Source organism: Peromyscus californicus, unplaced genomic scaffold (assembly GCF_007827085.1).
Source record: "Peromyscus californicus insignis strain IS unplaced genomic scaffold, ASM782708v3 Scaffold_7__1_contigs__length_154581171, whole genome shotgun sequence".
In the NCBI taxonomy this organism is placed as follows: Eukaryota; Metazoa; Chordata; class Mammalia; order Rodentia; family Cricetidae; genus Peromyscus; species Peromyscus californicus.
Window position 1 is genome coordinate 104,283,734 of NW_026294595.1, and position 27,791 is coordinate 104,311,524.

Below are 27,791 nucleotides of genomic sequence, written 5' to 3' on the forward strand. Positions count from 1 at the left end.
TTAGCCACCTGTTCGTCATGTCATCTATCCCCTTTTGACTTCCAGGACTGTGTGATAGGCCAGCTGCTCTTGGATAGTTCTCATAAGGTGCCCCACTGTGAGCTTGATAGTTGTTGCGTTACAGACTTTTCCTGGGGAGATGCAACACACACACACACACACACACACACACACACACACACACACACACATCTACTCACTCCAAGTACAGATACTACCAAAGTCCAACTTAGTGAACCAACGAGTTTTATTGGGGTTACTTACAGGAATATAAGTGGGGGACTATTTAAAGGAGCAGAAATGACTCAAAGGCAGCTGCATCACCAAAGCCTACCCAACATGGGTGACAATTCACAAAAGCTAGAAGCCTAGAGTGTATGGCACAGCCTGTAGCAGCTCAACAGGTTGGAAAGTGTCCTTCCCAGGTGGCTCAGGTTGGTCTGGTCCTCTTCCAGGCATCTCTGCCGGTCTTTGTTTCTTCTGGGCAGGTTAGCGGGTTTCTCCTTCTTACAGGCTGCTGGCCTTGCCTCTGCTTCCTTTAGGCATCTCTGGGGCTTGTCTGAGAATCTTTTTTTGTTGACTCTCAACAGTCTTTACTGTTTATATACTCTTGGGGGAGGGTCCTTGTGAATCTGATCATTTTCAAGGACTTCCTGAAACTGTTTTGAGTTGTTGACTTCTGATACTAAACTTAAACGAGCTACTTTGTAGCACGTCACTTCCCCTTAGAACCTGTTGTCTTAAGAAGTTTCTCTCCAAAATGGAAGGTTTTTAATCTCAGAGAAAACAGCTATACAACAATAGTATTATTTGAGTCTCTTTGGGGGGAAAGTGTACTTTCAACACTATAGGGGCTTTTGTTAAGACACACAAACAAGGGTGGTCATGAGTTCAGTGTAGAAACAACATGCTTTTTCTGAAATTAAAAACTGGACAAACACGTAGGCACATACTCACTGTGTAGGAGAAAGAAAACCTCTCTCCCAGCGGACTTGATAATCTTGGAGCACGTAAGTTTGGGGCTACCTGTTAGTGACCATGCTTTCTTCTAAATGCTAAAAACTTGCAAGCAGGACAAAGGCAAGCAGAGATGACAGCCCTGTTGGGTCCCTTTATCTAGTCATTCCGAAAAACCACCTTTCAAGAAAAAAAGGAACCCTTCAAAGTCTGCTTTTTCTCAACAATGAGTTGGTTCCATCAACAGAAGTGTAAGGATGGTGATTCCCACACTGCAATGGGCACCTACTGGCTGGAGGTTTGTGGCCATCCTGAATCCATACTAGCTTCCTAAACACATCCCTACCCTCCTTGTTCAAGACTTAGCATCACTTTCCTCTGCTAAATGCATCTAGAGGAACTGTGGGTACTGATCTAGCCTAGAGCTTTCACCATGGGGGGGGGGCGTCCTCAGTTTAATGACTGCAAATATTTTATTGAGCTCCTAGTCTAGGTTAGCCCAGTCCTCACCCCATGCTTCTCTTTATCCCGCGCTGCCCATGATTGCCTCTCTCCTCATCTGTCTTCTCCATATGGTCAGAGTTTCCCCAAAGACAGGTCCTTATCTGTCTTCTCCTCTGCACCATGCTCCAGGTACCCAGTTAAGTGCTAGGCACACTGTCAGTGTTAGTAAGTGTTGATAGATTGAATTTGCAAATGACCGGATGCACAAAGTTGCTGTGAGGCTTAAACATTGTTCTGATTGAGAAGGTACACGGCACACAGGAGTCCTCAGCAGATAGTCACAGAGGGAAAATGAGCTAGTAAAGGCAAACGTGGGTTGGGCGAGGCTTTCATGGGAGGGCATATTTCAGCCACGTTTTATCCTACCTCAGCCTCTTCAAAGAACTCATTTCTTTCTGGTCTTTCTGGGTAATCACAGACTCTGCAGAGGAGCCTCCATCCAGAGGCTCTGGGATGTGGCAAGGGTGCCACAACACTTCAATAAATAACTCGTGGAAGGCTTGTGCTGTAAGAGCAGACTTCTCACCCTTGCCTGGGTGTGGGATGCCTGGTGTGCCTCTAGGGAAAGAAATTTTCTCTCAATTTCAAGTTTTATCTTGAGAAAGGTTAACTCTTTGTGCCCTGTCCTTGTCCCAAACAGGCTACAGACTTAGCCCAAGCCTGAAGAAGAATGTTCCAATGGCCACTCCCTAGTAGGAAAGGGATGGCTGTATCATGTCTGTAATGGGGAGTGCTTATTGTCAACTTGACAAGTTTTATATCTGAAGGGGATACAAACCTGTGGGGGGATCGTTTAGATTAGGTTAGCCTCTGGGCATGCCTGTGAGGGATTATCTTGATCAGGTACCCTGAGATAAGAAGATCCCCCCCCTAAAAGAGGGGGAAGCACCATTCCCTAGGCAGGGGTCCTAGCCTGCAGAAAAAAGAGAGAGCTGGCTGAGCACAAGCATCCATTGTTACCCTTTATCCTGACAGCAGAGGCAATGTGAACAACTGCTTCAAGGTCTGACATCTTGATTTCTTCATTGTGATGGACTATATCCTCAAATTGTGAGGCAGAATGCACCTTGTCTTCCTTTGGTCAGGGTATCTTATCACAGCAATGGGAAAAGCAACTAAGACATTGTCCAAGTATCATAAAAAGTAGTTCACTGCTTGAGCTCTGGAACCAAGCTGCCTATAGTCCAATCCTGGCTTTAGGAGCCCTAGGACTATTTAGCATCATTGATCTTGATTTCTTGCCTATAAAATGGGATGATGATATTAATAATGCCCACACTGGAGGGTTGTTATAAAGATAACTCCATTGTTTTGATAACTAATGGAATGCCTCTGTTTTCATTTCTAACATGGTAGCTTCAGAAGATAAACTGATATAAACAAAAACTGGATTTTTTTTCTCATTTGTTTTGTTCTCATTAATTTTTAAAAGAGCGTAAAAGGGCCTTAAGACCCAAATGGTGGAAACCATTCTCTCTTCGGTAAGGATGATCACTCCAACCATGTAGATCCCTTAGTCCTTAAGATTCTTATGACACTGGCCTGACAGTGGGTACAGATGTCAGTGTCTAGGTCACTTCTAGGAAATCCCCTACCTTCCCACTAGACCATGTGCTGCTGTAGCTCTGCATTCCACACAAACGTGAACTGTGCAATCCCAGACGAGTTACTTCCCCACTTCGAGCCTGCTTCCTCATCTGTAAAATAAGAACAGTATAATATTTACCTTGTAGTTCATGTAGGAATTGGATGGGCTAATGCATCTGCATTATTAATACACACAATTAATACACCACAGAGTACTACAGGTGGCTGCAACAACAGAAATCTATCTTCTCAACAGTTCTGGAGGGTGAAGTCCAAGATCAAACTGTTAGCAGAATTGGTTCCTGTGGGGTTCTCTTCCCTTGGCTTACAGAAGGCCATCTGCTCTCTCTGGCCTCATAGGTCTTCCCTCAGTGTATGTCTGTGTCCTGATCTGCTCCTCAAATAAAGACATCATGGTATGGATTAAGAGTCTCCCATATTACCTCATTTTAACTTAATTACCTCTTTAAAGACCCTGTCTCCAAATACAATCACATCCTAAAGCACTAGGATGTAGGAATGGGGAGAAGGAAGTGGGAGAGATCACAGTTCAGTTTATTAACACATCTAAAACACTCTTCCCTGGGGCCTCAACTGTACTTCTTTCTTCTCCATCAACCTGGAGCTGTAGCCGTTAGTTCGGACCATTAGACCCTGGAGGGATAAGTCTTTGGGGCCTCAGGAGAGGGAATGACCTCAGATGAGGCTGCTCTCTACTGGACAGCCCCGAAGGGGGCTCTCTGCTGACTTACTGGGTACCTGTCACACACACACTCTTACCTGCACCTGTGCCTTTTCTGAGCCTCAATTTCCCAAACTGGCAAAACCCGAGAAAGTGACTTGTAGAGTAATGAATGCTGTGAACGTCAGTCTCTGCTGTCCATCTTTATTTGTGCAGGAACTATGTACACTAAGTACATAATAGGAGTGAGGTACAGTGCTAGGGATACTGTGAAAATCCTGTTCATGCTGGAGCTGATGTGATCCTGGGGACTGGCGACAGCCAAACACTAAACAAATACCCAAGTAACATGCATAGCATGTCAATAGTGAATTAAGTACTGTGAAAGAACAATGAAGGAAGGGGAGTGGGGAGGGTGGTAAGCGTGGCAGTGGGGTGCACTTGAAAGTCAAGGAAGGCCTTTCTATGGATACAGCAAGTGAGGGTATGGGTATCTCAGAGAAGTGCCTTACAGGAAGAAAGGCCAGGAATGTGCCCCACACACCCACAAAAGTGTTGCTGGAGCTGAATGAACAAGGAGGAGACTGGCCACAGGAGAAGGAAGAGAAGCAACTCCATTCAGCCAGGACGGAGCTTCCCAGGCCACTGCAAGGACCCAGCTTTTCCTCCGTAGGTGGAGAGCACGGAAGTATCCTGGGAGCAGGAGGGAGTGTGACCCCTCTCGAGTGTGACCCCTCTCGAGTGTGACCCCTCTCGAGTGGAACCAGATGACAAGAGGAGATTGCAACGGATTCTCAGCTCATAGAGCCCTGTGCCTCTGCAAACAGGCCAGATGTCTGCTCCAGCTCCGGCCCTGAGCAGTGCCACCCAGCTACCTGCGTTGGTACCTTACGAGTTGGTACCTTACACTTACAGTCGTGTTCCCAGCCTGTCAGCCTTTCTCCGGGTCCCTTCAAGCCTCAGTCTAGATCTTGTTCCTCTGCGAAACCATCTTAGAGCTCTAGCTCTGCGCGCGCACGCGCACACACACACACACACACACACACACACACACACACACACACACACACACATTTCTGAGAACCAAGAGGTAGTTAGGAAATAGGTCTGGGAACCTTAGTGGGGGGGGGGTGCAATTCTCTCTCTCTCTACTTAGAGTTCCTGTGCCCCCGTCTTCACCTCTGTAAAATGTGATCAAAGGACAGACCCAGGGTAAGCTGAGTCCCAAATATCTGGTTTTGTAAAATGCAGCACAATATAGTCACGGAGTTAATAGACATGAGCACTTTTAGTTGGCCTATGTTGTTGCAATAGTAAAACCAAGAAGCTGTCACCACTGAGAGAGAACTCTGTGATCACAAGGTTTGTTTGTCAACTAGCTACCCACCCCCATCCCAAGTCCACTCACATTTGAGGACAGAAACGGAGAGGAGTGGAGCAGCTCAACACCATCCAGAGTTTGCCGTCCCTCTGCCCCACATAGTGTGACATGGAAAAATGAGCCCATACAAGTACATCCTTGGGAGTGTACCCGGAGGATGTAGTCCCCATAGCTATGGACCAAGCACCCATACCACGTGGGTAGGATACCTGGCAGATGTCCAACAGACACAACAATGCTCATGGTGGGCGTAGCCACCTCTGTGCCAAAGAGACTTGGGAATGAACTTCGTGAGTCTCAGGATGGAGAACTCCCTTAGGAGTCCGGTGACTTACATCAGCAGATGTGAACACGAGGTGATGACTGGTTCTGTCCCATGGATGATTCAGTTTAGCAGAATCCACTGGCTGCCCCTCAGTCAGTCCGAGGGCAAAGGGTGATAAGAACCCCTCCCCCATTTAGTCAGTCAGTGCTAGAGCCAAAATTTGAAGGTGGGTCTGAGCCTTTGAGCTTTTTCCCTGAAAGGCAGCCTAGTGATTAAAGGCGGCACCCCTCCCGAGCAGCCAGAGGGTTCAAAGGTAATCTGTTCCCTCCTCAATTTCCTCATCCAGAAAAATCGAAGCTTTAGACGAACCTCCCTTGAGAAGCTGCCATGGGGATTAAGGAGGAGCCATGTTTGGAGTGACAGGCAGCCACCTTCACTGAAAGCTTGCTCTAATCATCCCACGTGCCCCTCCTCCTGGCCCAGGGCACCTCTGCCCACTGTCTCTGTGTCTCCTACTACCTTACATTTTTTGCTTGTTGCCGTCTCTTCCCGGGCACATGTCTTGCTTTAAGAATCCTTTCATTGTCAATTTCTTCTCTTTCTTGCTCCTGTCTGGGCCCTAAACCCTAGCTCTACATTTCCCTGCTGTATAAACTCAAGCTGAGCCTAGGATGGCCATTCTAACCAGTACTAGTTCCACACTTAGCCTTCTAGAAAATTCTCCCAGAGAGCTGCCTAAGTACAGTTGTGGTTCCACTCCAGAGTGTTGGACTCTGTAGGTGGGGGTGTGGTCAGGGAATCTGCATTTTTAACCAGGCCTTCCCAGGGGAGAGAGGCTGGCTCTTGGATTGTACTCTGGGAAGCACCCATTTCTCCCAGTTTCCCCGTCTGTAAGAGGCGTGGACAGAGCCTCCCTCCCAAGGTTGCAGAAGTGAGATGATTTATCCGCAGACAAACATATCCTTTGTCCTGCCTTAGTTTTCCTATAATTGCTTTTGCCTGCGCTTCCCATTCTGCTTCTGTTGAGTTTGTATTTCTCTCCTCAGCCCTCACTCACAATCTAAAGCAGAGCCAACTCTGGAGTGGAAATGGAAACCTTGATCAAGGTATGGGATGGGGTGGGGTTTCTGTTAGGGCTGGTGGTCCCCAAGCCACCTCAGTGGCCCTTCTCACTCCTGGAAGCCTGCACCCAGCAGTCCCCTACGATGGAGCATCCCCGCCCCTGCAGCCTCCGCAGCCAGGAAGCCCAGGGAAGAGGAGGAATCTATTGTGCAGGAATGGCCTGCTGCTATGGAAACCAGCGCTCAGGAAACTCAGCAAAGATCCATTCTGGGGAGCCGGGTTGCCTTGGGGGAGGGGAAGAGGCCAAACTGCGCCTCGGACTTTGCCCTCCCATTACCCGTCCTGTGATGCTGGGCAAGTCACTTAACCTCTCTGAGCCCTCCTTCCCCTCCCGGCCTGGGAGCAGCAGCCCCCATTAGCAGCGGATAATCCCAGCCGCCTATGACTGACTGTCGCGCTGCGGCTTTCAAGACTGAAGATGGGCCAAATTGCTGTGAGCTTTCTTTCATTACCGCAAGCTCAAAATATTCCAGTGCCAGCTTGCTGCACGACCCTGTGCCACGGAGGACCGGCAACGATTGCTGTGATTGAATTCCCCCTCTCGGAGGCACTGGGTCCACCCTTAACACACACACTACCCTACACACTCAGATGCAGAATGCACACAGGTGCTGAACTAGGCTGCCCACAAGAAAAAAAAAAAGCTCAGTATCTGCAGGGAGCTCTCACTCTCAGTATCTCTTCATCTGCAGCGCCATGGTCAGGACCATCTGAGGGCATCCTTAGGCTGCTGACTTCAGGAGGCCTAAGTTCAAGCCCAATAGCCTGACCTTGGAGGCCCCTAGCATCCCTGCCCTGTCCTACTTCTCTGTGCATCATCTGTGGATTTATGAAACCCCTTCCCAAGGGGTAAGAGTTGTGGGTTTTTTTTTTGTTTGTTTTTTGTTTTTTTTTGCCACAAATCACCCAGCATCTGGCCCACTTAGTTCCCTGTGAGGCTAGGAAAGGAGGAGGCCAAGGGCATAGTTCCTCAAAGTGGTAGGAACTGCCACAAAACACCCAAGAAACATCAGTGAGAATTGTACCCTCTCTGTGCCTCGGCTTCCTAGCACACATCTCCCTGTCCGCAGCAATATGTCACACACACTTAAACTCAACACATGCAGCCATAGCTCATAGAGGTCCCACCATGCACTGCGAGCTCCCATCCACCCAATGTCGGGAGTCTGCAGACCTGCTGTGCACCTGCCACTTCCTTGACTTCGTTGATATGGTTCCCTTGCCCCCCCAAATCCTGCTGCACAGGTTCCTCCAGCACTCCTGAGATCCACTAGCACCACTAATCCCCCTCAAATCACAGAGAACTTGAGCCCAAGATCACACTGGGTATGTGGCCAGCAAGTCTGCCTCAGAACAGAGCCTCCAGGAGACCCTGGGTCCAGCTGCTCCAAAGAGCATCCACATATGCGCTCCATCCACCCGCCAGGCTGTTTGTTTTCTTAACAAACACGCTCCAGGCAGACGGCTCAGTGCTGGGGACCCAGGAACGAGCAAGGCCAGCTGAGATAAGAACATGCAGCCAAGAGAAGCAGACAGATGTTAAACAAGTAATTACAAGCATGGTGGATGCCACAAAGCAACTGCAGAGCAAGACCTCCAGGAGCGACAGAGGAGGACACCAGGGCTTCCTGTTCCGTTTGTATGAGGTTCTTGTAGCCCTAAGGTTAGTCTTCTAGGCCCTGCACAGAACATTCTTTGTAAAGGCCCCAGGCCTGCAGACTCAGTGCCTGGGGACAGAGGGGGCCCTGGGGGCCCAGAGAACCACTGTAGAGACCTGAATTATGGGGGTGATGTTTTCTAATCACTCACCATGTCTCAGGCAGGCTGTTCTCCCAGCCAGCCACCTGACAGGTAGAATTAGTCCTAGTTCACAGAGAAGCAAACTGAAGCCTAGGAAAGTCGAGGGACCACTTGCTAAATATGCTTACAGGTAACAGGAGAAACAACCAGCACCCAGTGGGCTGGTCTTACCCGGGATCCTTCACTTTATGACAGCCACAGAATTGGTGACCCTGACCATCACACTGAACGGGTGTCCAGCGAGGTACCTCCAGTTACCAGCTGTGCGGCCTTCAACCATTTGTCTAACTTGTACGCGTGCGTGTGTGCGTGCGTGCGTAGTTTCCCATCTGTGGCTCTGGCGTGATGGTGCTTGTGAAGGGTTTTCCTGCTGAGCCTGCCCCCTTTCCCTCTCCATCTCCATCCCTCTGCTCAGCCACACTGGCCTCTGGGGCTCTTCTAACAGCAGGACCTGACCCTGCTCAGCTTGTTTTGTACATGCTGCTCCCTCGGCCTGAAAGCCTTTCCTCCGCATAGCTCTGCTTAGAGACCTCCTTGGCCTCCTGGCAGAAAGTGGTCCTATGCCACCGCCCTGGATGCCACTCAGCCTGTGTTTTTCTCCCTTGCACTCCCACCAGCTCCCACTCCCAGCCTCTTGCAGCAGAGGGGGATGCTTTGTTTCTTTCACTGCTGTTTTCCAGCCAAGGCACTTGACTAAGGCCACCCGGAGTTAGCAAGCCCATAGAAGCTCATGCCAGACCTCTGCGCTTCCATGGCCTATGCATACCCTTGGCAGCTCAGAAGGGGAGCCCCCTGTCTCTAGCCATCTGGTGGCCAGGCTGGTTCTAAGCATACCTGCTCCCCAGTCAGCCAGACAGCAAGGCCTAGGCAGAGTGTATTCACAACTAACAAACAAGCTGCATGCAGCCTTTCCACTCTATAGTGGACTCTGGAGAAGGGCACTGGATTCCACAGGCCTTTTTCTCCAGCACCCTGGAGCTGACAGGCAATGGGAAACCAGGCCTAGGCTTGGCAAAGCCTTGCAGGGGCTCAAAGCCGAGTGCCAGGTCCCTGCCAGCTTCATTCCCCCCAAACAGCCTCCAATTGTCCCAGTGGCTCCCAAGTTCCCTGAAGTCCTTCCAGAAGCCACTCTCTCATGGGGCCACTCACTCTCAAAGGACCCCAGGCAGGCTGCTTCCTGCTGGACAGGCATGGTGGTCCCCGCCTCATAGGAGTCCCAGGATTTCCACGCCCCACTGAGAACTCACAGCCCAGGGCTTGGCAAGAATGGAGAGCCAGAGCAGGCCACTGCTCTTGGCATTTGTATGCAGGTGCTGGGCCCTGAACAAGAGCTAGACTCCATCAGCACAAAATAAAGCCCTTGCTGAAAGTAACCCCGAGAAGATAAATGCAGGAAAGGGAACCACCGGGGCCCTCTGACTGGTTGAGAATTCTTCATTCTCAGGCCACACCCCAACCATCATCTGTAGGGGCTCCCTGGATAGGTTCCCCAGGGCTCAGGTTGCTCTGGCAAAGATTGGTTTATCACTCATGGTATTGCTCTACACCCAGGGGTGAAACATTTGTATCAGAATATGGTACAAAAGCTTTCTAAAAGGCTCAGCCCAGGTCTATCCTAATGGACTTGGTTTGTATATTAGTTACTTTTCTGTTGCCGGGACAAAAGCAAGTTTAAAAAGCGGGTGATTATTTTGTCTAGCAAGTGAAGTGTACAATCTTCCATGGCAGGGAAATCGTGGTTGCGGAACCTGAGGTGAATGGTCACATTGTATCCACAGTTAAGACGCAGAAAGAGATGAAGTTGACACTCAGCTATGTTCTCCTTCTCACTCATTCTAGAACGCTAACCCATAAGATGGTGCTGCCCCCAGTTGGAATGATTCTTCTCACCTCGATTAATCCAGCTGGGACACTCTCTCACAGATGTGTCCAGAGATGTGTCTCCTCCTAGGGTAGTCTAGATCCAGTCCGGTTGGCAATCTCCATCAATCATCACAGCTAGTCTACCTTTTCTTTTTTTTTTCTTTTAACATGGCCCTAGCTGGTTCTGAAACACACCTGCGTTTGAGAATCACTTAGAGACAGTTGTGACACAGCAGAAGTAACTTGTCATTTGTCAAGTAAACAGGTCCTTAGTGGGGGCTGTCCATGTGGGATCTGGGGGTAGCGATAAAAATGTGCCTAGTCAGCATGTTCTATGTGCTACGATTTCTCTGAAGTTTTCACACTCATTGCATTCTCACAACTCCTCGCAAGCAAAAACACGGTTTCTTTCTCCATTTAGCAGATGAGAACAGCTGCGGGAAAGCCGATCAGCTAGAAGATGACAGAGCCAGGTCAGGAACCGAGGTGGAGGCCCCAGAGTCTGTCGGCTTACTGCCCTACCTCTTCGTCCTGAAACCCACAGTCTAGCGGGAAAAAAAGCATTATTGACATTCAAGGGAACATGCCCCAAGGAAGAGGCTCTGCGTGGACTGGGGAGGCCAATAGAAAGGAACCTGCTGGGGCTTGGGGGATGCCTCCAAGGTTTAGAGCACTTGTTGTTCTTGCAGAGATCTGGATTTGGTTGACAGCATCCACGTTGTAGCTCACAACCATTTTTAACTCTAATTCTAGGGACTCCAAGGCCCTCCTCTGACCTTGGTGGGCACCAAACCCGTATATGGTCCATATACATATATGCAGGCAAAACACTCATACATATACATAAAATGAAATAAATAAATGTAAAAGAAAGGAGGGAGGGCAGGAAAGGAGAGAAAGAGGAAGAAATAAGGAGTCTGATGATGTCCTTCTTTAAATAAGGCCCCTGAGAGTTGGTCTCACAAATAGGTAAGAGTTAGCTATGCGGGCGCGGTGAGAATGAGGCTCTCTGCAAAGGGAGTAGCTATACAAAGATGTACAGTTATGTTCACAGAAATGCCATGTGACAGTCACACAGATTCAGGGCAGCTCTTGGTGACATGGAGGCTGAAGGACTGCTTTGCACCCTAAGGACAACAGGGGAGCCATTGAAGTGTGGAGGACACTGTCTTGTCACTAGGGAAACTATCTGGGGCACAGCCTGGCTGCATTGGAGCAGAGATTGAAGGCAAAAAGATGCAGGTTCCAGAGGCTGGCAGGACCCAGCTGCGCAGTGACGGTGAGGGCCACTGCTGAGGCAGAAGGGGCAGGGGTTGCCCAGAAGGAAACTGGCAGATAGGTTTGGGGAAATCTTGGAAACAAGCAGGAGTAGGAAGAGGGAGCTAGTGAGTAGGCATGCTGAGTCTGGGCCTGGGGTGGGTTTCCAGGAGCAAATCCTGCTAGAAGTGGGAGGTGCCTGAACAGAAGTCAAGCAGGACCTTCAAGGCTAGGGACAACAAAGTGACCTTCTGGCAGGTTCCTGCACCAGCTTTGGCCCCTACCAGGTGTCTGCATTGCCTATCACCATTACACCCATCTTCTCTTCTCTTTGAATCTTTAAGAGAGAAATGGCAGAGGGACTGTCAGCCCTGCTGGCCTCTAAGAATCACACAGTTAGGGGAGATGTGTCCTATTTGATACCATACCCTACCAGGTACATGGTCAGGGCCCCAAAGGTACATGATTTCAGGTATATTTTGGCACTGTGTGATCCCAGGATAGTCACTTCCAGAGGGTCACTCTCACCCCCACATATATATAAGCCTTCCTGAGCTCCCATGTTGTGTTTCCATGTATACCTGCTGATAGGGAATTCTGGAGAAGTAGAGGCTCAGTGGGACACAGGGACAAAGTGTCAGGATGCCAGTTAGGCATGGAATACGCATATGGCCCCAGACCCAAACTGGATCCCCACTTGAAGGCTGCCTAGAGGTAGATGCCTTCCACCTCTGCCTCTGCACAGTGGGATGTCAAAATTGGATGCAATCATGTGGCAATTGAATATGCCAACGGCTGCGCTCAGTGAACCTCAGCTCTGTGGACCCTGGGTGTTCCCTCTATATCCCTGTGTAAGATCTGGGATCACTCCTTACCTCTGAGCCCTCCTTCACTGGCCAGCAGCAATAACCCTGCAGAACTGATGGGGGATATGAGGAAGTGGGAGGTGAGAGGAACCTTTGCTGGAACCCAGAGGAGGAGCAGGAGAACGCGGGGCTAGTTTACGATATCAGCGCTCTAGGGCTAGCCTGGGGACAAAAGATGTTACTATCGGAAAATGGGTAAAGTGCCTTGTTATTTCGTTAACTGTGTGTCAAAGGCTGCCTCTGAGAGTGGTCCAAGGCTTTCAAAAACCCACATCCTCCACAGGAGCTGATGATGGTAAGAGAAGCTGCCATGGGACAGAGGGATGTCACTGATGTGGGACCCCATCTTAGATTTCCAGGTCCAGCCCTAGGACAGGGACCCAAGATGTACCTCCTGGGGATCATGTGTGCCAGTGCCAGTGTGTCCCCTGATGGAGCTTTTTTAAATTAATTAAGCCGGGCAGTGGTGGTGCACGCCTTTAATCCCAGCACTCGGGAGGCAGAGGCAGGCGGATCTCTGTGAGTTCGAGGCCAGCCTGGACTACCAAGTGAGTTCCAGGAAAGGCGCAAAACTACAGAGAAACCCTGTCTCGAAAAACCAAAAATAAATAAATAAATAAATAAAAAATAAAATTAATTAATTATTAGAATTTTAATTTACATATATCTAATTTTTACAACTATGTACCTATATGTCATGATGGTATTCACCCTCATTGTCCCTGCTGACCCCCTTTCTCCTCCTGACTGGCTCCTCTCCTACTCTCCTGTCTGCTTTTGTTGTGTGCGGGTCTTTGTGGTGGTAATCAGAGCGGCTGTGTGTTCAGGATCGCAATGGCGATGTTAGATCCAGAAGACGGCATTTCGCTGAACTCCTTGCCATCCACCAACTTTCGTAATCCTTCTGCTCCCTCTTCCGTGATGTTACCTCGGCTTTGGTGGGGGCGATACGAAGAGATGAATCACAGTTGGGCACTGAGCCACGGAGACAAGGGCTGGAGCTGACTTCATTCTTCTTGAGGTGGTAAATTGCACTTCGCTTTGCCAGACTTTCTGTAAATTGGGATAATGCTACCATATCATCTATTCCTAGGCCACATTCACAGTCCTTTAATAAACTCCATACGCTCCCTGCACTGTGCCAGGCACTTTCGAGGTCCTGAGGATCCAACAGCAAACATCGTGACCTAAAGTTCCACTCTAAATGAAGTTTACAGGGGAGTTGGCACATGAGTGAATGAATGAATGAATGAATGAATGAATGAATATAAGAAAAGTATCAGAAGGTGACAGGAGCTATACAATTTGGAACTAGGCAAGAAGCTGGGTGCCAGGAAGCGGTGTTTTATAAAATGCTGGACTGTGACATTAAAACAGAGGCCTGAGGGACCCACAGTAGTCACAGGAAGACCTCCACAGGCTCATTTGGGGAGGAGAAGGCCAGTGTGGCTGAAGCAAATTGGGAATGGAAGATTAGACCACACAGTTGAGGATGGAGTAGAGGGAGGCCCTTTGAAGCAGCGTTGGCTGTGGACTCTGGGCTTCATTTTCAGTGGTTCAAAACAGGGCAAGGACATGACATGATTTCTTGTTCTAAGCCCTCCTGGCTGCTGGAGAAGGGCGGATTGGAGGGGTCAGGATAGAGGCAGAGGAGCTGAGAAGAAGCTCAGGTGGGGGTTGATGAAGGTGGTGGTTCCGGGGCGGGGCGGGGAGAAAAGAACAGTGATGGAGCAGGGCAGCATCCTAAAGGCACCGCCCACATCTGGGAATGATGCCAGAAGAAGAGAAAGGAGGGGCTAGGATGGTCAGGATTAAAGGAGATGTGTATGGTCAACTGTTTACCTAGCATGCACCTTACGTGTAGGAAGTGCTTGGTAAGTATCACCCATTCCTGAGCACGGTGATATTGACAGGCACTACCCTGTAAAGAACACCAGCCCTGCAGCTCACCAAGAGTGGCATTTCTAGACTGTGCCAAGATACGGGCTCTGAAATCTGTCAGACCAGTTGACCTATGAGTGGAAAACAGAAGCGAATAGAGGAGTTTGCTGTAGGGGGCTGGGCCATGAGGCTGCCTGACATGTGCGGAAGCTGCGTATGGGGCAGGGACTCTCCCAAGACTAATGGGCTTGTTAGGAGAGAGCAAGAACCAGAAACTGAGCCTCCTGACCCTGTGAAGTTCTCCCTGGAATCAGGGAAGCTGCATTCCCAGGGGTGAATTCCAACAGCACCTCTCTCCACATCCGCTGAGAAACAGACTCTGAAGTCTGTTTCCTGACCCGGTGGACCCCTGGGGGACAATAGCAGAGACTGATGTTCCTACTTCCTGAACCTTCCCAACACTGCACAGGTCATCTGGACCCTCTCCATCTTGACCTAACAATTCTGCAGAGTTTAGGCTTCAGAGCTGACTCCAGCATCTCCAGGCCTTGTGGATGTGTGAGAGGGGGCTTGGCCATCAAGGAGCATTATCGTAGCCTCGTGTCCTTCTGTGGAATAATCCACAGCCCTATGCCAGAGTAAACTGGTGTGGCAACCTAAACCCAACTCCATGGCATTGATGGATCCACACAAACTAGTTCTGGCTACTGGTGGCCAAGCCACACAGGATAGAACCACCTTTCCTGTTGGGAAATGGCCCAGGCAGAATCCCCCTTGCCCCTTATCCAGCTAGGATATGAGTCAGGGAAGGCCCCATTAGCACTTTTCCTCTTTCCCAAATGGACCTGTGGCACAAGAGGAGAGGCGGGGCCATCTGGAGCTGCTCCACCTCCCTCTTGCCTGTAAGGTCACCCAGGAGCATCAAGCTTAGGCAGTCCGCTACCAGCACCTAATGGTCTAGGTCTATGCTGGCCCCAGACTTCGAATACCATCTTTATGCTTAATCTCAAAGCAGTCCAAGCCTTACTTAAAGCCAAGTTCAGATAAAACGTAATCAGGTTCTTAAATGACTTCCAGTGAAGGCCAGCTGTCTGCTTATTAAATATTAAGGGGCGAGAACCTGGAAACGTGCAATTGCAAGTTAGCTGAAGCAGATGCTGCCAATGGGTTGGCCTGGCACTCACAGTTGAGATCAACAGGGGACTACAAGTCACCGTGCTGAGCTGCTGGCAACTGTCTGCATTTCCTGGGTGCCAGACTCTGGGTGACCTTACCAGACAAAAAGCATGTGGGGCAGCCCCAACTGGATGCCGCAGATAGGAAGATTGATCTGACCCAGTGTCAGCTACATGGTTTCCATGCCTGCAAAGACTCCCACCCGCAGATGTTCCTAGGGATGGTGTGACCTGGGAAAACACCTGCAAGGGCTTGTGGGACTGAGACTGCAAAGGAGAAATGAAGAGAATGTAATGGACACAATCAATCAGCCATTCAACAAACATTTATTCAATGCCTCCTGTGTGGCACATGTTGAAAACTCTGGGAAATTACAAATTAAATATGTTAAACTCTTTCTCTGATGGCACTTAGGATTAACTGGGAGCTTTCACCCCACTAATGAACACGAGTTTGCAGCATGAAAAGGCAACAAAGGATCCATGCAAAAGAAGGACTCGACATGGTGGTGGAGGTTAGCAGCCAGAGCCCAACGGGCCATGAAGCTAAAGAACTTGGGTGAGTCCTGGGGATTTAAAGTCTAGAGCAGTGACTGGCTTTAGCGATGATTCCCAGGATCCCTGGGAAAGGACACAGCCTGGTCCTTTAAGCTGTTATCAGGAGAAACAGTAAGGAAGGAAGATCTTGGAATGTGGCTCAGTGGGTAGGTATTTGCCTAGCATGCAAAAGGCCCTGGGATCTATCTTCAGCAACCCATAAAATCGGGTGTAGCGATGCACACCTATAATAATCCCAACTCCTGGGAGGTGGAGGCAGGAGAATTGAAAATTTGAGATCATTCTTGGCTCTATGTGAGTTTGAAGTTAGCCTAAGCTACACGAGACTGTCTTTTAATGAGAGAGAGAGAGAAAGAACGCCTCCCCCATTGGATGTTCTGGTGAATATGTCTGCCTGCTTAGCTGGCCATCTGCCCTCAGGTTGGGTTACTCAGCCTCCATTATGGATGGATGTCTATTCCTTTATTGTCTATACACCTGCAGCAGCTAAGCTACTGCAAACGTATTCTGGGAACACAGGCGCCCTCGTGTTGGCTGGAAGCACAGTCTGTGAATATGAGTCTGCAGACCGTTCAGGTGAGAAGCTGTATTCAGTGAGGAAAGACTCCAGCTTGCCAGCTCCAAGAATGTGCCAGCCGGCTGGACTTCTCTGTAGCCCTGTGTGAGCCAGGGGCTGAGCCTGATGAGCTTCCAAAGTCACTCCCTGACCACGCTCGTATTCAAAGACAGGCTGAATCAAGAAGGGGGAGAAGAATGCAGCTGAAGACAACACCAACCCCGGAAGAGTTCCGTCCTTGAATGTGGTTCTGGAAATCTAGAATCGCACCAGACCAAGACGCCACGGTTCCACAGACCTAAAATGCCTTGGCATTCTGTAATCCTGTGATGCTAAAACTCCATGGTAATTAGGGAAAGGAAAACATCATAGCTATCCCCTCCTCTTGGTAAAAGCCATACTTCAGGAAAAGACCCTGTACCCATAGCATCCAAAGGCAAGCAGGCCTATTCTACTTCTAAATTCATAGTCTCTCCCTCCCTCCCTCCCTCCCTCCCTCCCTCCCTCCCTCCCTCCCTCCCTCTTCCCTCCCTCCCTCCCTCTCTCTCTCCCTCCTTTCCTCTCTTTCTGCTTCCTTCTCCCTCCTTTCCATCCCTCTGTCTGCTCTCTCTTTCTCCCCCCTCTCTCCCTCCTTCTGCTCCCCCTCCCTCCCTCCCTCTCCCTGCCTCTCCCTCTCCCCTCTAGCTCTGTGTATATGCATTTACTCATCTGCACACCCCCTCCACCATCCCTCCTCTAGGCCTGGCAGCCACACATTTGCCATCTGTATATAACCCAGTGATTAGCACCTCTAGCTGGAGGGGAGGGGTGTGGAACCCTTCTTCCTGCCAGCCAGGTAACTCTAAGTCAGAAGATGCTACAGGGGATACTCCAGCTCCCCCAGGAGAGCCCAGGAGGGGCAGAAGGCAGAAGCACACATAGCAAGACACATCAAAGAATGTCCCAGACACACAGATACACAGACACAGAAAGTCATGCATTCAGCACACAGGTGTCACAGACAGCACATATGCATATGTGTACAGTCCTCACACATCTGCAAACAACCACATACAGACACACGACCCACAGGGACATGCAAAGACACAAAGACAAGCCCAGAACATTTGGATATTTGCAAATAGACCTATGTGTCCACACCCATGGGCAAACACACATAAATAAGCCCAGAGACATAGCTCCATACTCAGAATCACACACACACACACACACACACACACACACACACACACACACACACCCCAATTGCACCGTACTGTCTACAAGTCCTCTAGATGACAGATGGCCAAAGCCACTCTTCATCTGTAAGTCCCATTCCCATTTATTCACGAGACATTATTTTACAGCCACCATGTGCCCTGCCTCACACTGGGCCCTTGAGAGACTCCAGGGAGGTGACACAGTGTTGGGGGTGGGGTGGGGGGCAGTTTCAGACAGACCCTGGGAACTCAGGAGCAGCAGGAACACAGGCAGGCCTAGGACTTCTCAGAGCTATACAAATGGATTGCCCCCGTGTCAGGTGGTGGTGGTGGCGGTGGCGGCGCACACCTTTATCCCAGCACTGGGAGGCAGAGACAGGTGGATCTCTGTGAGTTCGAGGCCAGCCTGGGCTACAGAGCTAGTTCTATGACAGTCAAGGCTCCACAAAGAAACCCTGTCTCGGGGGTTGGGGGGGGGGTTGCTCTGAACAGGTCGTGAGCTCTCTTATCAGAGCATCTCAGCCTTCCCCCTTGTCCTGCTAAGGACAGCCCCTGCTTTCATTGTGAAAGCACAGAAATGGGAGCACAGCAATGGGAGGGGGTTAGTAGTGGAATCTCAGGTGTGAAGGACAGTTGGGGCTGGAGGTTAAGAGTGGAGAGTCTAGTATAAACTAGAGGTGGAGATGGGGATGCTACCAAAAGACCATGTTCTGGTTTTAACGCCAGCCCAGTGGGGGGTCCGGACAGCCTGTCTCCTCACACAGCCTGTTAGCTCAGTGAGCAGTGGCAAGTGGGCACAGAAGAGCTCAGCCTTGACCCAGTGTGGTGAAGGCTTCCGTTGATATTCTGCCGAGACTTTCTGCCCCAAGGGCAATGGCATTGTACAGGCCTGGTGCCGCTCTTGTTCCTCAAAAGCTGTTGTCAGAAGCTCATCAGAAACTGACAGAGGAAGTGGTGCATGTTGCTCAGGCTTCCCCTCAGACTCAAGTGATTCCTGCAGAAGGGGCCGATACTCCAGCCATAAAACAGGAATGATGCCAGACGGAGGCTTGAACTCCCTGTCTGGGAAGGCAGCGGGAGTTGGACAAAAACACCTGTTCCTTGAGACAAGCCAGGCCAAACCAGGCCCTCAGGATAGAGGACTCCTCCGAGAAGCTGCCAGTGCCCTCACAGGCAGAGCTTCCTGCTCAGCGGCTTCCGTTGCCATCAGTGACTTCGGGAGGCCTCACTGTGTACAGGCTCAGCTCAGGTATTTGGGAATAAAGGAAGAGTCTATATGGAGCCCCCGTGTGAGTGGAGAGTCACCCCAGCCCATAATATGGAACACTTATAAGCCACCAGGAAACATCAGCACACTCAAGAGAAAAAAAAAAAAAAAAAAAAAAAGAGGAACGAGGCGGTGGAAAGCAGGAGCACCATTTTAGACAGCATGGCTGAGGCGGGCTTTCCGGAGGAGACTGCACAGGCTGCACTTGAGTAGAGCAGGAAGAGTCAGAACAAACGAGGCAGCTAACTGGGGAAAGAGGGTTGCTGTCCTAGCCAACAGTAAGTGCAAAGGCCCTGAGGCAGGGGCTCACCCGAGACTCACTTAGTCAAGGGACACTACGAAGATGAGTGTGGTTGGGATGGAGTGAATCATGCCGAAGCGTGACATACCCTGTGAGGCCTTTTGAGCTACCTGAGAGTTTCTGATTTCATTTCAAAACTGACGAGGAAGGCTTCCGGGAGGTTTATAGCAATGAAGAACAGGGTGGAGAGTCCAAGGAGAAAGGAGCCGGAGAGGGTATGAGGAAGGCGGGTGCCAGGGCAGGGTCTGATGCAGGGAGTGTGGGTTTGGGTTTATTATGAAGAAGACTGGCTAATGGGCGGTGTGTAGGGAGGTAGAAAAAGTGATGTGTAAAGGAACCCCAAGTGACTATGCCTGAGATATCCCATGAGCAGAATCAAAATGGAAAAGGGGGCTGAAGTAGGCGCTTCACGTCACACTTTACGGATTTTAGTGATCTACCTCTTTCCTTCCCTCCCTCCCTGCCTCCCTCCCCACACCTAATAATCCTGATTTCAATGTGGCTTACAGCCACCCAGGGTCCCACAGCTAGGGTGGGTAGACCCTGGAACGAACCAGGTCTTTCAGGCCCTGAGCTATGCGAGTCGTCAATAGAGTCAACGCTGTGTGACATTTGATGTTTCATTTACCAGAACCTGTGTGCCCTGACCTATCAGCAGGCTCAGTGCTGGGACCGCAGAAGGTCGTGTATACCATTAAGCTATCGCCTCAGTGGTGAGGAGACCCAGAGAGGATCCTGGGGAGCGTCCCAAGCTCTGGGCAAAGCAAAAGCCGGTATGTGAAGAGGAGGGACCGCTGCACTGCTCACTTTAAAGCCTGCCTCTGGAGCCTTCAACTTCTGTGCCTTGGACAAGCACCTTACATTCTGTCCCAGTTTTCTCACCTGTGGAGTGGGGATAAGATCGTATCCAGGGGTCCAGGTAAGAGAGTCACAGTGAGGAGTCGGATACACTGGACTCTTTCAGGGATGGGGCTTCTGTGGACTTCCACCGGTTGGCTGTGATTAGCAGTCTTTACCAGGCACTCAGCCCTGGAACCCAGGTCTTTTGATATTCATAGATGTAATCAGCATTCTGCCTCCTCGGCATGCTGTGGGGAAGGCTCGGCTCAGCACAGCTGGGCTGGCTCTGGGTAGAACCAGATCCCCAGAGTCTGAGAACAGTGTTTCGGGCCTGACAGTGTGTCCCACCCCTGATGAGCTTAGGATAGGCAAGCTGGCTGGCTAGCCCGCTTGCTGCCTGCTTGCTTGCTTGCTTGCTGAATGGTTCAGTCTCTTATTTTCCTGGGAAAGCACTAATTAGCACATGGCTCCCTGGGGGGCAGGCGAATGATCTGTCACAGCGCCCCCCACCACCTGGGAGCACTGTTGCCATCTCTGAGAAGGTGCTGCCCTGACCTCCGCCTTCCCCTGAAGAAGACAGAATTCCCAGGACCAGAACAAACTGACCATCAACAGGGAAGCTGGGGCTGGGCTCACAACCCTTTCCTAACTTAGCTCACAGTGTGGTTCCCAGGCCAGCAGCATCAGCTTCCTGGGGCCCTTGCTAAAAATGCAGATTTTCAGACTTTACCTGACACCTACTGAATTTGGGGTTGAGTTTTGGAACCTATGTTTAACAATCTTTCTAGGGGATCTGAAGTTCACCCACACTAGAAAAACCACAGATGTAGGGGGCTGTGGCTGAAGAGGTGGTTGTCAAGTGGGGTGGTTGCAGTACAGGCTGGTAAAGAGAGATACCTGCCTTCAAATGTGGGCTCTTGGGATCCCTCACTCGGTGTGCTGGGGCAGAATTTAATACGTACTAATTTACAACTTCTTGTTTAGTGTTGAAAGTCCTGAGACTGCAGTTCTAGGGAAAACAATTATAATACGGACTCATTTAACAAGAGACATTTTGGGTAGGGCCCTATCATTGCCCTAATCCACACAAGTGAGGAGATCCTGCCGGTAACTTGATCCATGGCTAATCTCAGCATGCCAAACTTTGAGTCACTGGATCTGTCCCCAGAGAGGATCACTGAGCCTCTGGGTTGAGCCAACCTGTAGGGAGGTGGAGGAAATGCAGTAAGGCTCACAATACTGGTACACAACAGCACATGCTGTAAAGGTCAAAGAAAATGGGAATGAGGATAGGACATATTGGGGGGGGGGGGCGTGACCAACAATGATCTCTGGCAAGACCATGCTGAGAGAGGCCTAGCAGAAGGGTGGTTTCAACTTTTGCCTTTCTCTGCTGTAAAACGAAGTAGTTACAGGTGTGGCATGACTATGTCAGAAAAACAAGACTGCAAAGCATAGTAGATGATAAACAAATAAAAGTATTGTTGTTGTTGTTGTTATTTTGAGAGCTGAATTCAAATCTTGACTGCTTGGGCACCTAACAGCTGTGTGCCCTAGCTAAGTCATGGCACCTCTCTGAACCTCCGTTTCTACAGCTACGAAATGGTAATGCCAGCAGCCACCCCCAGAAAGGGGCTGCTGTGAGGTGCCGAGTGGTCCACCTGAGGGTCAGAAAGCACGTGGGGGCCAGTCAATCACCTCACCCTCTGCTTCCAGCCGGCTCAGCAGCTTCCCTCCAGTACAGCTGGCCCGCGCTCCAAGCGGCCCAGGGGTCTGTGATACTTATTTTTAATTGTTCTGGCTTCAGAGTTGAGGCCTCTAACTCTAAATGGCTCCTCTTGCCCTGCAAAAATAGGTCGTTGGCAGCGCGAGCCTCCTGACAGGTCCCACACAAAGGCGGCCAGGCCTGGCCTGCTGATGCCAGCCCAGGGCTATGGGAATCAAGAGCCAGCGTGGGCAAGGCTGTCTCAGCAGCACGGAGTCTCTGCAGGCCGCAGCATGCCTGGCAGAATGGCCCTGGTCAAGTCAATGTCTGTCTGGCCTTGTTCCTTTCATCTGGAAACACAAAGGGGATGGTTGGGGGCCTCAAGGAGAGAACGTGGATCTTAGGGCCTGGCACACACTGGGATGCTTTTTATCACTCTTACAGAGGCCTAAACCTCCTGAGATTGCATTCACATCCAGGCCACTAGTAGCCACTCATATTAAAAGTGTCTTTGTTATTTCTTTTTCATAGACTGAGGCAAAAAAAAAAAAAAAAAAAAAAAGCCCTGGTTGCTTAAGCCAAATCACTTGTGTCTTATCTTTGAAGTCCCCCAATTCTTCCCCTCCTCCTGCTCATTCAAGTCTCCTCTCTGGCACTTCCCCAACCCCTTCCCCTGTACCACAACACACACACACACACACACACACACACACACACACACACACGAAAGAATGAAATTAAATCTTCATTGTGCAGACTCATATAAAGGATTCCTTGGCTGCCGAGTGAGGCATGGACAGGAGACAGGGAAGAAATGTCCATCAGTGAGAGGACACACACACCTCCCCATCTCGCCTTTTGGAAACGCATTGCCCCTCTTCATGGGTACCTGTGGCCCTTCTCTATTTATTCCTCCCTGGAGTACTGATGCCCACCTGACATGTGAAGCATTACAGGTCAATCCGTCAGCTCCGTGAGCACAGATGTGCGCCTGGTTTGTCTCTAGCAGCCGCCACATCACCACTGTCAGGCACGCAGTAGACACTTAATGCATACTGGTAAGTGCATGCACGAATAATATCTGAACTAAAGCACCCAGACTGACGGCTATGATGGCTGGCTCATATCAATTATCTGTCATCATCTGTGTGACCCAGGCAGGCTGTACCTTGCCCATTTAGTTTACACATTTGCCCACGAATCTCAGTGGACTCACAGTAGCTGATGGGTGAGCACAAGTGACTTTTCGGTGGACAAATGTCAACTCCCCCACACTTGGATGTGAGAGTGAAGGGGTAGTTTGGAAGCTCTGCTGAGCGCCTTTGCCAAGGATGCTATATATAAACAGCAGGTGGTACAATGCTTATTTTTCCTAATCCCCCGGTTGCTAATCCCAGGCAGCTCTGTGTCTAGCAGTGTGTGCCTGCCCCAGAACTATGAGCGGCACAGGGCAGGAGGCTGCATCACCTCTGACTCCAGCAGTAGGACCTTCCCCCGCCTACCCGAGGCAGATTTTGGAGGAGAATTTTCACAAGGCTTCACTGGACACCTCCATGGTCCTGCCAGACATAATCCAGAGCTGGAGACTCTCCTCCCGGCAGCCTACCTTTATGCTAGAAGCAGGCCATCTTTCTTGCCTAGTCCCCTGACTCCAGACCCTTCTCCCTCCAGCCTTCCCTGATCCAAGCAAAGTGGCCTCTTGAGCATGTAAATCAAACATGGTAGTCCCTACTTGAGTCCTGCCTGCAGTAGCTCCCAGTTCTCTTGGTCTTCTGGACTGCCCTCCAGACATGCTGGTTACATACTGTCGTCCTCAGCTAAATGAGCTAACACACATGTGCCATGTGTGCCCATATACTCCTCACCAGACCTTCTCTGCTCATTCTTTGTTGTGTTGTTGTTGTTGTTGTTGTTTTCAAGACAGGGTCTCTCTGTGCAGCCTTGGCTGGCCTGGAACTCGCTCTGTAGACCAGGCTGGCCTCGAGCTTACAAAGATCCGCCTGTCTCTGCCTCCCAAGGGCTGGGATTAAAGGCGTGCGCCACCACCGCCTGGCTCTCCGTTCATTCTTTCGGCTTGTGTGTGTGCCTGCGTATTCTACTAGACTGTGAGTGGGTTCTTGTTATAATCCCCTAGGCCCAAAGAAACACAACTAATATTCCTGCTAGGGCTGCCCTGTGGTCGGTCCCTCAAGGACTGCTGCCAAACACTTCACAAACACTGCCCTTGGTACATGGTAAGCTCTTCTTAAAACACAGTGCAAATATCAACTAGTGTAACCCTCCCGATGGCAGTTCTGGGTCGCTGCTCCCCCCAGAACTGGTTGCTTTAAAGGAAGCCAAAACACAGAAACAAGGTCTGTCTCCAAGTCTGCAGCTTCTAAGATGGGGAGAAAGGATCTAAACCTTGGAAGCTGGTCCCCGTGCCCAACAGCTGCACCCCGCCTGCCTCTCTGGAAGAAAGAAAAAAAAAAAAAAACAGAACCAGGCTTTTGGCCAGAGGTGCAGAGGACAGAGGGGTGCCATTGCACCAGGAGCTTTCTACTGGAGACCTGGCCTTAGGCAATCATCCTCCCTCCCTGAGCCTCAACATCCTCTTTATTAAGAGACCGAGCCAGCAGGGCCTGCTTTGCTTCATTATGTCCCTCAACTGCCGTCGTGGGAGGCAAAACTGGCTATCCCTGAACTTCTTTCAGCTCAGAAACTCTCCAATTAGTAGAGGGTCTTGATTCCTCTTCCTCACCTTGGTGCACAGCCTTCTGCAGATGACCAGGCACTTGATCTGACTGCTTCCAGTGTTCCCTCAAGGAAACCTGGAGCCAGGGTGCATGTTGCATCCAGAGGCTCTGTCCTTTGGGATTAGCTCTCCTTTCTCTGTCTTCCTCATTAGGGTCACTATTTTGCAGCCCAGGCCTCTCCCAAGCACAGTTCTGCCTGTGCCCTCCCCAACCTCAATCTACTCTCCCTGATGAGAAGGCCTCTGGTCAGTCTCCTCCCTAAGGCCCAGCCCTACCCTTCTTTCTCTGACACAGCTTTCTTGCTGCTCCTCTCCCCCAGCGCGTCTTTACCAAGAGGCACTGAAGTCCTTCCTACACACACGCTATTTTTGTACCATCACTCTCTCCTTCCTCTCTCCCCCTTCCCCCTGCATTCACTTCCTGCTTTTGCTCTACCTCGGGCCAGCTTGGAAAGATTTGGGCCCCTAGGACCCACACCCACCGGGAGGCCGACCTTCTGCTTTGGGACACATGTACAAGGCCTCTTGGGGAGGGGCAGAAAGCAAGCCTCCCCGCCTCCTCCATTCTCTACCCTGGGCCAGGGCGCCACGGGCAGCCTCTTGCCCACTGGAGGCGAGGACTGGCCAGGGTGAGAGGCCGAGGCCAGGGGCGATCGGCCGCCACTTCCCCAGTCCACCTTAAGAGGACGGAGTAGCCAGCCCGCGGCGCCGACCTCAGAAAAACAAGTTTGCGCAAAGTGCTGCGCGGCCAGCCTCTGGGCAGCGGGAGCGGTGCTTCCACCGCCTGGCAGCCCTGCGCGCGGCGGCGCAGGTCCGAGCGGCTGGCGGGGACCCGCACGGGCAGAGCGGGCTCGCGCAGAGCCGAGGCGGGCGGCGCAGCTCGCGGGGCGCACTGGGGCGCGGGCGGGAAGGTGCGGGCGCAGGGTGGGGGCGCTCGGCCGGGCCGCCCTCGCGCTGGCCTCGCGACGGCTCCGCGCAGCCCGCACTCGCTCTGCGAGCTGTCCCCGCTCGCGCTCGCTCTCCGTGCTCGGTCCCCGCTCCCTCTCCCTCTTCCTCTCCCCCTCGCTCCCTCTCCCTCGCTCTCCGCTCCCCCGCCCCCGTGCCTCTGGCTCTGCGCCTGGCTCCCTCGGGTCCGCTCCCCTTTCCCGCCGGCCTGGCCCGGCGTCACGCTCCCGGAGTCTCCCCGCTCGGCGTCTCTTTGTAGGAGGGGGTCAGATCACCCCGCCGGGCGGTGGCGCTGGGGGGCAGCGGAGGGGGAGGGGCCTTAGTCGTTCGCCCGCGCCGCCCGCCCGCCCGCCCGCCCGCCTGCCGAGCGCGCTCACCGCCGCTCTCCCTCCTTGCTCTGCAGCCGCGGCCCATGGAGCCCGCCGGCCCGGCCCCTGGCCGCCTAGGGCCGCTGCTGCTCTGCCTACTGCTCTCCGCGTCCTGTTCCGGAGCAGGTAAGCACCCTCAGCTCCCACTGCCACCCTCCCCAAGCTGCGGGCTCAGGCCCCGCACACTGCCGCTCAGCTCCTGTCGACAGATGCCTGTAACCGGGGTTACAGAATTGAGGCCCAGAGAGGGTCAGCCACTTGCCCAAGGTCACATAGCCCAGGCTAGAAAGCCAGGATAGAACTCTTCTTATACGGATCTGCCCTGTGGACTGTGACTGTGCAGCCCTGCGCTAAGCAGCAAGGTATAGGAATGAGTTGGTGTACCGTACCCCTTGCCCAACCCGAATGAGGAGGCAGGCTGGCCATAGCTTTCGGCAGTAGGGCGCCTGGCTTCCCCAGTTGCTCCCTTGCTAGACTTGATTGGAGAGAGGGTGGGGGGCAGAGGTCCTCCCGCGCTGCTGGGCTGTTGGGATGAGGGAAGAGTGAGCTCTTCCCCTAGTACCAGAGCAAGCAGTGTTAGTGTATGGAGGTGTGGGAGAGAGGAAGAGAGGCCTGGGTAATCAACAGACCCTTGGGAGACACAGTGAATTTACCTGTGGTGGCACAGCCTCTCCCTGGATGATCTCCTTCCGCTACCCTCCTGCCTTCCTTAGGCAGGCTTCTAGAAGGTCCCTGCAGTTCCCGCATGTACCTGTGGCTCTGAGCTTGTCTTCTTTGTTAGTCTACATCAAACACCTGGCTGTCTCCCGCAGGAGGGCTCTAAAGGCCGGTTGGCCAAGGAGTGAGGTCACCGTTCAGGAGTCCTGCATCTTAAAGGGGTTTTGCAAAAATCCTGGGTCTCTCCTGAAAGGATAGGAAGGCCGGAGACACAGCTGGGGAGAAAGAGAAGGGGGCCTTATTTAGGGTCTTCTTGGATCGGTGTTATGGGCATAGGGATCCCGGTACCACCTGGCTTTTGCAGGGAGGTAAAGATGTTCTCAGCACTCCCTCCTCACCAACACTTGCCTAGAGCCTGGCATATGACAGCAGTGTAGAAAGAGGAGAGAGAGAGAGCCAGCCCCAGGGAAGAGAGAACAAGCAAGCTGGAAGAGGTGGGGTAGCCAGGAGCTCTCTCTGCTGCCCTGCAATTTCCCCTGATACCCAGGAACCACCAAGTGCCCCTCCCCATTCATAGTTTTCAGATACTGTTGGGTCTTTTCAGGACTAATTGATGAATTTCGCCTCTCTCCTGTGAGTGGCTCTAGGGTCTGATCTGCTTCCTCCTGCCTCCTTGCCAAAGTTCCAGCCATGCCCTGCCGTCCTCCAGGGCTTGGGAACCCACAGGTATCTCTCAGAAGTACAGAAAGCTGGGCCCAGATTAATATCCAAATGCTTACTCTAGACCTCTTTCTCACCAGACCCCTATGGTTCAGTCGCTGGCAAATGGGTAGTGGTTAACAAGTGTTCAACCCAGCGGGCTACCCTTCCTGGGTACTGACTAGGAGAATGACAGCACCTTTCTTAAGAGCATATCTATCCCCCGCTTCCCCACCCTCACCCATAAAAACTATCTATAAAATGGTAAAGATGGACCTTCCGTTCTCATCCCTTCGGCATCAATAACCTGAAAGGGTGGGAGCCGTGGAGGGACATAGGTTAACTTCATAGCGTAAGTATTGGGAGGTGAGAATGTGATTCTCGGTGAGGAAGGGATGATGTATGGCCATGGAGCTGCAGCCTTCCGGCAACCTGCACATTTAGTCCGCTGGGGCTCAGCATCAAATTCACATCTTTCCTATGGGAGGGGACTTGAGCCCCGGCTGGACTTGGCCTTCCTTGTTCGGGGGGGGGGGGGGGGGGGCGTGTGATTTACAGGAAACAAGGGGTAAGATAGAAGGACAGGCAGGTAGAAGGCGGTTGTCCAGTTTTCTAGGAAAAT

The 27,791-nt window shown here is 51.4% G+C and overlaps 1 protein-coding gene and 1 long non-coding RNA gene across 6 annotated transcripts in view; one reads left to right on the forward strand and one right to left on the reverse strand.

The window, feature by feature from the left end:
- Positions 1-229: 229 nt before the first annotated feature.
- On the reverse strand, positions 230-27,677 carry LOC128102465 (uncharacterized). 4 transcript variants are annotated; one of them, XR_008215417.1, is made up of 2 exons: positions 26,467-27,677; positions 230-3,158 (listed from the first exon to the last, which is right to left on the reverse strand). It is a non-coding gene; the product is annotated as an uncharacterized LOC128102465 (long non-coding RNA). The 4 variants fall into 4 exon arrangements; XR_008215418.1 differs by lacking the exon at positions 26,467-27,677 and adding an exon at positions 24,507-24,806; XR_008215419.1 differs by lacking the exon at positions 26,467-27,677 and adding an exon at positions 12,294-12,790.
- Positions 25,203-27,791, forward strand: part of Sirpa (signal regulatory protein alpha) — a 39,194-nt gene continuing 36,605 nt past the window's right edge. The window contains exons 1-2 of one of the 2 annotated variants that reach the window (XM_052726235.1): positions 25,203-25,311; positions 25,849-25,939. In XM_052726235.1, coding sequence (XP_052582195.1) covers positions 25,858-25,939 — 82 coding nt within the window. In that variant the 5' untranslated portion in view covers positions 25,203-25,311; positions 25,849-25,857. Of the gene's footprint in view, positions 25,312-25,773; positions 25,940-27,791 lie in introns of those variants that run through there. The other variant, XM_052726236.1, reaches the window with a different exon arrangement.